Source organism: Rhinolophus sinicus, linkage group LG14, assembly GCF_036562045.2.
Source record: "Rhinolophus sinicus isolate RSC01 linkage group LG14, ASM3656204v1, whole genome shotgun sequence".
NCBI classification, from domain to species: Eukaryota; Metazoa; Chordata; class Mammalia; order Chiroptera; family Rhinolophidae; genus Rhinolophus; species Rhinolophus sinicus.
The window spans coordinates 43,345,856-43,358,537 of NC_133763.1; the positions used below are offsets into that span (position 1 = coordinate 43,345,856).

The 12,682-nt window shown below is 48.8% G+C and overlaps 1 protein-coding gene across 3 annotated transcripts in view; it reads right to left on the reverse strand.

Moving 5' to 3' along the window:
• Positions 1–1,993: 1,993 nt before the first annotated feature.
• The window catches only part of KCND3 (potassium voltage-gated channel subfamily D member 3), a 199,853-nt gene continuing 189,164 nt past the window's right edge, over positions 1,994–12,682 (reverse strand). For 2 of the 3 annotated variants that reach the window (XM_074319027.1, XM_019730429.2), the window contains exons 4-8: positions 11,385–11,486; positions 10,930–11,019; positions 9,375–9,431; positions 7,967–8,214; positions 1,994–7,248 (exon numbers count right to left, since the gene is read on the reverse strand). In XM_074319027.1, the coding sequence (XP_074175128.1) occupies positions 7,047–7,248; positions 7,967–8,214; positions 9,375–9,431; positions 10,930–11,019; positions 11,385–11,486 (699 nt within the window). In that variant the 3' untranslated portion in view covers positions 1,994–7,046. The remainder of the gene's footprint in view (positions 7,249–7,966; positions 8,215–9,374; positions 9,432–10,929; positions 11,020–11,384; positions 11,487–12,682) is intronic. The other variant, XM_019730431.2, reaches the window with a different exon arrangement.

Here is a 12,682-nt window from a genome sequence, read left to right on the forward strand (position 1 = left end):
ATAAGCATTTGCTAGGAAAATTTCAGCTGTTACCATCCTGAAGAAGGGGAAGGGATGCAGTTATAGTGTTGGCTGTGGAAGGAATCTTCTGCTATTTGTGACTGTCTTTGTGTGGAAAAGACTTTTTTGTTTGGAATTGTCAGTCTACTATGTTTCCCCGAAAATAAGACCTAGCCGGACCATCAGCTCTAATGCGTCTTTTGGAGCAAAAATTAATATAAGACCCGGATTTATATTACATCATATTATGTAAGACCTGGTCTTTTATTACAGTAAAATAAGACCAGATGCATCTGTTAGGAACTATAGATCGGTTTTAGGCAAATTCACTTGAGAATGCTTTGTGGTGTAGTGGAAAGAGCATTTGTTCTGGGTGAGACTCTGCTGCTACCTACTTTTTTTTACCTTGTACCAGTCATTTAACTTCTTAGGATCCAGTGTTCTTATCAATAAGATGGAGGAGGTAGACTAGAAGATTTTTAGGGTCTCTTCCAGTTCTAAGATTTAGTTACTAGATTACTAATAAGAGAAAATACTTTCCTGCTACGGGAGAGGATAATTATTTTATGAATACAGAGAATTTGTAAATTCAGGTAATTTGTATGAGGGCTCGTGTGAATGGCTTAAATGTCTGAATTCTAGAATACTAAATATACTTACAACTGTTCAAGTTGAGCTTCAATTAGGCTAGTGGTATTAACATGTAGAGAAATCTTGGGGAAACCTGCTGCTTTGGATAATTCTGCCTTAGAATACAAATTATGATTTTGGGTAATTCCAAATAATATTTGCTGAAGTAGCTTAAGTTTTACAGTAATATTTGCCAACCTTTTAAACATGTGTTCTAAAGATAAACTTCAGCCTCTGAATACTAAAAATAATTGAATTATAGTACTTGCGGATCAGCTCGTATGAAACAAGGGAGTAGTTTGAAGTTTTAGAGTTTTCCTCCCCTTGCATGTAAATAAACCTGTTAATCTTAAAAAATAGAATTAATTTTTTGCTAGTCGTAGCTGACATTGGAACTCCATCACAAGGTTATTCTCTTGTTTCAGCAGAGTATGTTTATTGTTTTGTGCCTCTGTGAACAAACACGTCTGTCCCAGTTAACATTTGGTGCTTTTTAATGAAAAAGAACACCTACTGCTCAACGTACGTCTGGTTTCCAGTTACTTTTCTCCAGAAAACATTTGAGTTATGGATCTGCAGTGACACCTAGTGGGTGATCAGGGTACGAGCATCAGTGATGGAAACGAATTTCAGGGCCAACTTCTAGAACCTTTGAGCATCATGCATTTGCCTTAATATTCCATTTCTGTGACAGTTTTCATCGACTGGCATCTGGTTGTTGGGAAAGTCAAAGGGTTCCCGTTGTTGCCGCCTTCTGGTGACATGAAAATGCCTGTTGGTCTCACTACATAAGTCAGAATGGCTGAGGTTACAGCAGATAGTCACGACATCTAATCCAAGGACCCCCTTTTTAATATGAGGAAACAGACTGAAGGCAAGAGAAAAGTGACTGATGTGAAGTCATATAAGTAAGTGATAGAATGGAAACGTGAGCCTCCGTCATCTGACTCCCAAGCTTTCTGCTGTTCCCTATATAGTATTTCGTTTTGAGGGGTTTTGTTTGTTTAGTTTGAGACTTTGGTGTAGATGAAGGAGTCAACAGTCAGTGTATTCTCAGCAGAACCCGGACTGATACACAAAGGCAGATTTTGTTTCCGTAATACAGGGCCGGGCCTCAAAATAGAGCTGTTGACAAATGCAATCACATGCTTTCCCTTTAGGGAACATCCATGACTAGCAGAGGTAAGTGACAGGGATGTCACAGGAGGGGAGGGCGAAGGAAGGACAATCAGACAAGACTTTTAAGTACCCTTCTGAGAGTCTGCGGCTTCTCTAGCAAGACAGAAAGCTTCCGTGTTCCAATGACCCTTCCTTTCTTGTGTAGCAGGAGAATTGGTATTCAAATAAACATTCACACTCATTGTAGGGTTTGTGGCACATCGTTTGTTTAATCCAGATTGGATACATGAGGTACAGCAGTGGCACATGACTCAATACTGTAAATGATACACGTTTTAACATATGCACTACAGTTTGAAAAGAAGACGACAGGAAACTCAAGAGTTGTTTTTTTTTTTTCTCCATAGAAAGTTTTCACATGTTTCTCTTCCTGCAGTTTTGTACAGTATTTTTTCTTTGCCATTGTGATATTGGTAAGCAAAGCCCATTTATGATACGAAAATAGAAAAGAACACACTTGATGTTTTTCACGATAACATTAATGGGGGGGGGGATGACCGACCACTAAGGAAAACATTACATTGGAATGTCTGATTATCAAAAATATACCATCCCTCCCACCTCCCTGGTTTGTAAAATAGTCTATTGGTCCAAGGAGCCCCCCCAAGACTTGGGTCAGTGCCCTACACTGGTTAGAGTGACACCACCCAGTGTAGTTAAGTAACCTGCTAAGATAAATGTCATTCCCACACTTGATGAGAAAAACAGAGAACATTCTGAATAGAAAACAAGACTCAAAAGGAACCCCTTTAAAGCTGTTGTTTGTTTTTGCTGATAGCCACTTTCTCTTAGTTCTAATAATGCTCTTCCCGACGCTGTTTGGGCTCCAGGTAAGGGTCATGGGTCATGACCATGTTTTTCCTTCATCCAGTTGTTTTAAAGCTTTGCACAAGATGAGATTTCATAAGGAAATCAGAAAGGGAAAGTCAGGTTCCTGTTTGTCGTGGTTACCATGCCGACTAGTGTGGAAGGGAAACTAATAACTACCTTAGGGATGAAAGATCCCAGCATTGGGATCTTTCTGCCTTGCAATTACCTGGTCATTGAAGTGAGGGAGTCTGGGCCACCGGAATTCATGAAAAACCTCCAGATAGAATTCAGCTCAATTTCAACCAGTACCTCTACAATGTTTAAAAAAAAAAAAAAAAAAGGAAAAATCTAGGTATATGTCTCAATGTACACGTTCCCTGCCTATATTCTAACAAGTAACATGAGCATCAACTGTGGGAATCAGCTTGAAAACTGGGTCAAGTCCACACGCAGCATATCCGTGAGTTGACCTTTGTGTTAATCATGGCTATGGGTTCAAACTCTTTGTTTTTCTTCATTTCACTTTTCTGCTTGCTGGCCTTATTCTACTCTTGTGTGATTGCAGACTGACGTGTTCAACTGCCATCGAGAATATCTGATCTTTTGGACAGGATTCTATGCAGTTAATCCTGAGCTTGACACTAAAGAAAATAGGGGATGAAAGAGAAATAGTAGTTTGCTTCTGGAGGCCCTGGCTTAGGGTGGTTCTGAATGGAATTCCTCCTCACCTTTAATCACCACCCCTGACATCCAGGTATTAAAAATATAAGCAAACCTCCAAGGAATGCCGCGTGATGTGCAGGAAATATCCCAGGACAAGATGGCTGAGCCCTGGACCGCAATCACAGTGAACTTGCATCAGTCACTCAGCTTCTTCCTGCCGGCGTTCCTCTTGCTGAATGAAGGATGTAGCTGGGCTTACCACTGTCAGAGGTTGTAAGGATCGAAGGACGTAGGCAGTATGCTTTGAAATGTCCTAGCCCTCTCTTCACTGAGAGATGGCATTAGACGGAAAAAACCTGCCTGTTCACTTGTTCACCTAGTTTTGATAGAATTGCTCTGCTAGTCCATGGTCGGTTCTACCCAGGGAAGGGTGGTTTCCACAGTATGGTGTGTATTAATCCAGTCAGGTGGTTTCCAGGGGCTGTGTCCAAGTAGCACTGACATTTGCAGAAGACTGTATCTCTAGTTATTGCATGTATTCTTTGATGGGTCTTCTCTGAAGCATTGTCGCTCTGAGAGGCGGTGGGTGTAATGGGAAAAGCATCAGACCAATAGCCAAGGGACTTGCGTCCTGGTCCCAGTTCTGTCATTAAATGACTGCATGCCTTTTAACAAGTCACTTAATTTCTCTGGGGCTCAGCTTTCCATACTGTAAACTGTTAAAGAGATTCTTGAATCTCTTCTAGTTCTGATGTACTCTTAGTACTATATTTTCTAAGTTTCCATTCATCTAAATGTAGACTGTTGTTTTTTTGTTTGTTTGTTTTTTAACCCTCCCTAATGCTGAGTGGGACTGAACGGGAAAGGTAGTTTTGGGAATCTGCTATTACGCTGAAATGGTTCCTGAACTAGGAAAGCTGAAGAGTTGTACCAGAAGGCCCACTGCCCCCAGAAAACCCTGATATCCTGGTTCTTCAGTCACCGGCCAGTGGGTTCGACTTACTAACCTGATTGGGAACACTTTGGCTGTTTTGTTTACTTACAAATGCAGCAGTGTGGTCTGTATTCTGTTGTGGACATGGGCCACTTTCGTGGGTTGACATCCTTTGGACCAGAGGTGAGCTGGGTCTGTCATCCTCGGCTGAGGCTACATCAGGGGATGGCGATGAAGGGCATGGTCTAACAGTCTTTTAGGAACTGGCACAATGTGGGATTTGGAAATGGAGCTGTCAAAAAATGGGAAGTTATTTGGGACATGATTATTCAAATCTGTCGATTAAGTTCTGTGGGAACCGCTATAGTTCCCTCGGTGTGTTATCAAACAGGTCCTGGGTTGGACCAGTCATTATTCTAACCCTGCGATGACCTGTTCTAAACAGAGGCAACTTGTATGTAGAAGCAAACACGTTCCTATTTACCTCTTGTCACTTACCCCACTCAGTTCTTATGATGTAAACTGAGATACTTCCCAACTGTTCTATTACCCTTCTTTCAAAAGAAAAATTCCTTTTCTAGTCCTTTACCTGCCCTCTAAATGGAGTCCAACCCCGCCTTCTGCCTTCCCTAAGGAGAGGTGTGTATGAAGAATGTATTTAAGTACTTATTCTCAGGTGTGTTTAGGTTGTGTGTGTGTGTGTGTGTGTGTGTGTGCGCGCACACACACAAATGTATTCCTCTGCAGTGGTAAAGCTCTTCTGTCGACTTAGATCGTAAGCTCAGAGGGCCAGAACCACCCCATTCTCATGTTAGGGGGAAATGCTTGAGGCCAGACCCAGAGAAAGGGCTCTGGTCGAGGATGGGGAGCAGAAGGAGATTGTTGAGAGGGCTCCCTTTCCTCTGCCCTTCTGCCCACCGTCGGTTAGGTGCCACCTCATAACGCCTTGCCTTTCTGCTTGTATGGATGGGGTCAGTAGAGCCGGGGTCGCAGGGCAGCCCATTGAAGGTGTTTCAGGTTCCTGGCTAGTGAAACTTGTCTAGATGGCTGTGGTGGGTAGAAAAATTCTTGGCTTACGGTTAAACAGCTAACCACTAAACTGCAGAATGGATAATGAGCCCCTGACGAGCTCCTGTATCTGAGAGGCCAGGCTAGAGAGATTGCCCGAGGGTAGCTGGGGATTGGGGAGCACGGGAAGGGCCTTTCACGAACCCCGAGGCCCACCCAGCTGCTATACGCAGTGAAAACGGATAGGAGTCCAGAAATGCTGTTTCCCAGCCCCACCAGGGTGCAAGCCACCAGGACAGAAATACTGTCCAGGTTCCCAGAAACAACATTCACTCTGTCACTTGCAAGGAGGTGATCAGGCTTCTCCCCCATTTCAGTTATCTTCAGGGACAGGGACATCAGGCCTGATGACTCTTCAGACCTCAAGGCATCTTGCCTTCCAACCAGGTAAGAATCATGGAGCATCTCCGACTTGCGTTCACACTCTGGTGCATCCTTTGTGAGGCACAGGCTCAACCTGCCTGCTCAGCCTCCGTGTGGGAGTTGCCTCCGGCGTGAGATAAGTCAGAAGCAGGGTGTGCACTGCGTACCTTTGCTCTCTCTGCAGGAAACTGCTCCCCGGGCCTCCTGGCAGAGCTCCGGGAAGGAGGGCACACAGCTGGGGGCCACAGAGGCCGATGGCAGCTGCGAGCCCCGGGGTCTGCTGCCCTCTCCGTGGGCACACACCAAGAGTCGGCTATTTCCTTTTTGAAGATCCCAGTGTGATCAGTCTGGTCATTCCCTTTCTAACCTGGAAATGGCAACTGCCAACACCAGCCGTGAGGGAGGCACTTACGTCTACGAAGTGGGCTTTCCCTCATCCCTAAACTCGCCTGTTTGTGCTTCATTCCTGTCTCTTCCACAGCTGCATTTCCCACAAATAGAACCCAGGCACACGCCCGCAGGTGCCCAAAGGTGGCGTGTCTCAGGCTCACTGGGGTCCATGGAGAGACAGATGGCTGGACACTGAAAAACAGCCAGGGGGCGAAGCAGAGAGGTACAGGGACAAAAAAAGACGGACAGACGGGGTAAATGTTGCTGTGTGGTCACTTGGCAGCTCCGTGCAGGTCAGCTGGGCAGTGGAGGCCCAGATTCAATTGACCTCACCCACCTGGGGGAGTGGAGAGAGAACTCAGCAATCACTGACTTCTTAGCCTAAAAGCTTTGCTATATAAAAGGAGAAAAACAAAACAAAACAAAAATAAAACCAACCCTCATAAAAGGACGCATTGTTTTGGTTCAAAGGTATTGGGTTCGCGGAGGAAAAAAACGTTTCACAAAAATCCGTTGGTGTTTTTCTTTTCCACCTTTTCCCATGAATAAATATTATCCATTAAAAGCCTTGAAAAGGTGCTTAAATACACAGTGTTATATTTTCTTCCTGTTTTGCATGTGACAACTCTGGTCTCTGTGCTGCTCTTGGTCTTGTCCTTTCCTCACTGGGGTCTCCGGAAACAATTGTGATTTGGTCTGAGGCTCCCCCTGCAGGTCCTGTACGGGTGCGTAGCCTCTGCCCCCTCCGACCCGTCCCCTACCCCACCCCCCCTTCCTCCGGCCCCAGTGAGAGGCAGGGTCACAGGGCTTTGTGCAGCCAGCAGCAGTGAACCTCAGGGGCCCCTTTGCTGCCCTTGTTTCCTTCCAGGCACAAGTTTCAGTGCTCGGGGTGCAACAGGGCAGGCGGAAAGAGTGGGGAGAGGGGGTGGGAGTGGTCCCAGTGGCCACCCACCAGCATGCCAGCCCCCTTGGCTCCCACTACCCACGCTGGCCCTCTTGTCCCGTGGTTTTACAAGGCGGACACCTTGACAACATTGCTGGCTATGGCAGGAATGTTCGTGTTGGGGCCCGGGCTGGTAGGGGGAGGCCGACTCTCCCCCTCAGGGGTTAGCGCCGGGGGAGTAGGGATGCTGATGATGGCTGTCGTGATGTGGGATGCTTTGCAGTTTGGTCTCAGTCCGTCGTCTGCTTTCAAATTAAGGCTGGAGCGACTGGGATGAAAAAAGAGTGAATTCATGAGGGTCCCTCTTGCCAGTGTTCCAGAGTTTCCTCGACCCCCTAGACTTCTAGCTCATAGAAACTTGGAGGAGGTTTGGGTGTCCCTCTGTCTTCTTTTTGGTCATCAGCCTGTAATTATCCATTCTAATGGCTATTCCTAGACTACCAACAATTGCGAAGTTGGATACTGGGCTTTGGGATTCAGAGCCTACGCTTTCCCTCCAGCGATTGTTTACCTATCCTGGGTGCCACTGGACTTGCTTTCCCTGAATGCCTTGCCACTTACTGGAGGTAGTGGGAAGTGGCCTAAATATAAGCAGAGAAAGGAGGGAAAAGTCAGCCTGTGATTCAAAATCAGGCTGGGACAAGCCACGCCTAACACACTTGTGAAAATTATCTCCTTGAGAAAACGGTCAGTTCATTCTTTGCACTGGGATAGGTCATTTTTGGATTTCTCTTGTTATTTTTTTCTGGTATCTAACCCCACACTGGGCCTGAGCCTGCTACAGTGTCCTCCAAAGCATATAAAGGGCTTTTGGGTTAACGTGCAAGGATGGGAAGGAAGGTGTGGGAGGGAGGTGGGGGCTCATGCATTAGGTAAGGGGACAGGAAGGCTAGAGGACCCTCAGGTTCCCCTAATGCTGAGATTCTTTAATCCTGTGAATGGAACGGCTCCAGCCTTTGGGAGTGATGGGGAGGGCAGCCACCCACCTGGTGGTGAGGGAGGGCTGCTCGCTGCCCTGGATGTGGATCGTGCTGAGCTCTTGCATGCTGCGCAGGCGAGTGGCCGGCAGGTTAGAATTGGGCAGGTGTGTGGTTTTCTTACTACGACGGGAGCAGCAGGTGGTCGTGAGGCCTGGGTGGCTGGACAGCGAGGGACTTCTTGTGGACGGGTAGTTCTGCATCGAACTCTCCATGCAGTTCTGCTCAAACATCTGCTCGTCTATAAATTCGTGGTTCTGCGGGAAGCAGAAGGAAAGGAAGTAGGAAAAGGAGAGAGGAGGGGGGGATGGGCCCCCATACTCTGGACAGCTGCCTGTCTCTGTTCTGGGCCGGGAGAGAAGGGCTCCCAGCCGCCTGGAGCACAGACAGGCATTCAGGAGGGGTGATGTCCCACAGGCACCAAATGAAGACAGAAAGAGAGTTGTACGGGCAGCCCTGGCCATCAGATCGGAGCTGTTAAATGATGATGTGACACACACTCCATCTACAGCTTTGAGCTGAAGGGATACAGAGGTGACAGCAGGATTTAGTGACATCGTCAAGGCTGGAAGCAAAGACTTGACTGACTCTGCAGGCTGTGCACAGGATCTCCTGGCGGGGGGTGGGGGGGCAGCCAAGGAGTCACTGCTACTGGTAGTGGGTCTGCTAGGTTGGCGTTTCTGGATTTAATGGGTGAGATCCTTACGAATCTTGGGTAAGTGTGACACAAGCTTTGAAAGGCACTGGATTGTTCACAGAATTTGGAGCACTTTGCTCTTAAAGGCTCACGGGGTCCAATTGTCAGGATTATGATGTCCTTTAATTATTTCCTTTTCACCTGACTATGGGACAGGGGTACCTGGAGGAACAGGATTCCCTAAGTCAAGTGTAAGCGTGGCAAGGAAATGCTAACAGCCTCCTGACTAGAGGGCATCAGGGGGGAGTGGAACCCAAGAGAACTGAAAAATGGCTGTATGGGCAAGGTGACTAAAACTCTATATCATCAACGATCCGACCAAGGCTGCCAGAGGGCAGAGAAAGGCTGAAGAGAAGTAGCATGAGAACAGAGTTCAGGGAGAGACCAGCCTGACAGCCAATACCAGGACCCCCAATGGAGCTGGGGAGCGGCACAGATGTGGCCCAGATGTGGCCCATGGACACTCCTCCCAGGATGCCGCCATTGGTGCCATGTTCCCCCACCCCCTCCTAGCCCCTGGGGAGGTCCAAGGAGGGCATCCGAGAGGCCGTTGGGGGAGTTTAGCACAAAATCTGGGAGCTGGAGCTGGTACTGGGTGTGGCAGCAGTGGGAAGAACCAACAACACATGCAGAGAACCAGACCAGGGGATAAAAAGGAGAATCCACAGACTCAGAAGAATCAGAAAGAACAACATCGATTGAATTTTTAAAAAGTTATACCTTGATGGTGGAGGTTCGAACAGACAACAGGGAATCATCCACAAGATAGGACAACCCCTACAGGACAACATGCCAACAGAAGATAAGAACACCATTGATTGTGCATTCCGGCATTCCCAAGCTCAGTTCTGACATTCAGTCTCTCAATCCCAGCATTCCACCCTTTGAGTCCGACATTCCAGCCCTTGGTCCCAGCATTCTCCCTCCTTCGTCCCGACATTCCACCCCTTGGCTCCGACACGACCCTGCTCGAAGCCAGCGTTCCTTCCCTCCATCCCAACATTCTGCGTCTCCTCTCCCAACATTCCTCCCTAACAACATCCAGCATTCCAGTCTTTAATCCCAGTACCCCATCCCCACAATCTGACATTCTCTCCCTCAAATCCAGCATTCCACCCCTTCAACGCCAGCATTCCAGCCCTGCAAACCCAGATTATTTCCACCCGTGTCCCTTCAGTGTCCACATTCCACCCGGCACATGCAACTTGGAAAGGGCAGTTGGGTCCGGCCCTATCCCTTTGGCAAGCTCTGAGTCTTTGAGAGAAAGTCTAGATACACTTATACAGTTCTTACCGCTAAGAAATGTCAGATATATCTGGACACTAGCGTTTTCAGAGTCCCTTTCCATTTTGGGCGTCCTCCTTGGGTTTAACCGCCACCCATGGTGTCCACATGTGGTTCACAGTAAGAGTCATCTAACAGCACCTATGCCCCCCCTCCCGCCCCCCGCATCAGGGAGGCCCGGATGTGGGACATTTAGAAAGTTCTTCCTGGGTGTGCTGAGCCCTGGCTACAGGCTCTTTGGGGAGGGAGGTTCTAGAAAGGACCAGGAAAGGGTTTGGCTTTGTCTCTCCGGGGCTGCTCCCTCCCTATGATTCCTACCACTTTTTGCCAAGGGTCCAGGGTGGGCCCCACTGCCTTTCCTTTCAGTCTGTTCGTGAAGCACAGGCATCGTCCCACATTCCAACTGGGATGCCTGAAACCACAACTCCATTTTGTTGAGCTTTTCAGCAGCTGACCTCCCTGGGGATGGCAGGGTGACTAAGAGGGAGTGGTAAGAATAGCAAAATGTATGTGCTGCCTCCTCCACTCACCGCCTCCTGTTCAAAGAGGAATGTAGGAAGCAAGGGGACCCACAAATTGCATCAACCTAGCCCCGGGGACAGGACAAAACTTGATGTTCTTACGGTCCTATAGCAATCGAGTATAAATTCAGCCCTAGTTTTGAAGGGTGGTGCCCATGAGAACTGAGAACCTAATAGGCACAGCCGTTCCTTAGCCCCCAGTAACCGAGAAATGGGCCGTGGGGCCTGATGTCAGGGGCTCTGGAAGGGCTGGGGGTAATGTCCTCCTCTGTGCTGCTGCAGGACCACTGGTGTCCCTACCCTGGTGACTTGAGGGTCGATAGAGACCTCATCACTACTTTTGGGAGCTGAAGGGGACAGACTTCGATTTCAGAATCTCGGCCCAGAGTGAGGATGTGAGTTGAATTCTCACTCTGTGAGTTCTCCCCTCAGATAAGGGCCAGGGGAGGTGGCCATGGGCTGGGACTCACAGTGGTTTTCTCCAGGCAGTGCAGTAGGTGATGGTGTTGGCTCTCGATGAGTGAGGTGGTCTTGCCCATGGATTCCTCTTCCGGGGTGCCCTAGTGAGAAGAGAAGAGAGACTGAGTACAGAGCTGGCAATGCTTCCTTTCTCCATCCCCTTCATTTCTCCACAGGAGGTAGGAGGGCACCAGGAAAATGTGGGTGAATCAACTTTGAGGGTTACCATAGCACCTGGTAGCCTTTGGGCTGGGGTCCCTGGGTCCAAAGCTGGCTTAGGGGGAGCAGTGACAATCCCCTGGAGAGGCACGTATGTGGAGGAGGGCTGCTCCCTGGGGGAAGTTTGGAAACATGGCCTTCTCAGGGTTCACACGGGGGCTTTGCGGCCCAAGTGCTGGTGGGGCGGGAAGAAAAAACAAGCCCAGGGTCCCCTCCACCTCCCAGCCCAAGTCCTGGAAGCTCCTACCATCAGCTCCAGAGCCTCGTTGAGGAGCCCATTGCGCTTGCTGTGCAGGTAGGCGTTGGAGCTGCCTGTTTTGGCCACACGGATCCTGGCAAGGCGGGCCTTCTGTGATTGGCAGAGAGAAGCAAAGAGTGAGGTCTAAAGACAGCAGGCCTGGAAAAGCCGGTGCTGGTGCCGGGGGCTCTCCCAGCGAGGCTGGGTTCCCAGGTCATGTCAGACGCAGGAGAGGAAGCTGCTTCTTCCCAGCCTCACGATCTCTGTCTGCGGGCCCCAGGCCTGGGTCTGAGACGCTGTGTGCCCGCTTTGTGTAGCTCGGTCATGGTCAGAGTTCCTAGGGGTTTCCCCGCATTTCTCCAGCTGGGTGTCACGCTGGCAGGAGAAGTACTACTCATCCAAGTCCTCCCTCCTTCCACAAGTTTCATGTCTGAGTATTTCTCATCTCCAACTAGCCGGAGCGCTCTTTCCAGGAGCACGTGTTATAGCTCTCTGCTTCTGCCCTGGGGTCCAGTGACCCCTGCGATGCAGGTGCCCAAATATCGGTTCATGCTGAGAAAAGCGAGAAGTGTGCATGTGTGCCCCTCACGGCTTCTTAATCCCGCCTCCACTTTCTGTTTTTCCCTTAGCACTTATTACTAAGGTAGGATAAGTACTGTACACATATCTTGCTACGGTCTCTCCGCCACGTCAGAATGTAAGCTCCCGGAGGGCAGGAGTTTTTGTTTTGTTTGGTTATGTATCCCCAGTGCCTGGTAGTGTTTAAGTTAATGAATGAATTTATAGTTGCATGTCTGTCTGTCTCTGGCAGTGGACTCACGCACGGATGTGTCAGTATTAAGCATATTTTGCTGTGTGTGTCCGTGGGGATGAGTGCAGGTGCATTTGAATGTGACAAGGTGGCCCGATGTGTGTGCCAGAGAGGGCGGGATGGAGTACATTTCCAAACACCTCTTCGGCTTTAACTTGGACAACGGAAAATCTCCCAGCTCCCACCTAGGAAGCCTTGAGCAGAGCCCCTGCAGGACAGCTTCCTGGTCCCTCAGTGCAAGCCCATCTCTCTTGCTTGCAAGGGCAGTGGGAGGGGCGGGACGCACTGCAGATACCGGCTGCCCTTCTCATTCCTAATAGCCATAATCAGTGTCATGATGACAGCAGCACAACCACAGAGCGAGGCCAAAGAGAAAAGAACCTTGGGGAGAGAGGAAGAAGGGAACAGTAGAGGGGCTCCTGCTGGTTTTAAAAAAATGCAGTTGGAAGTTTGGGCTCTTATAACTCTAGACCCAGCTCCAAGCCTTTGCTACTGA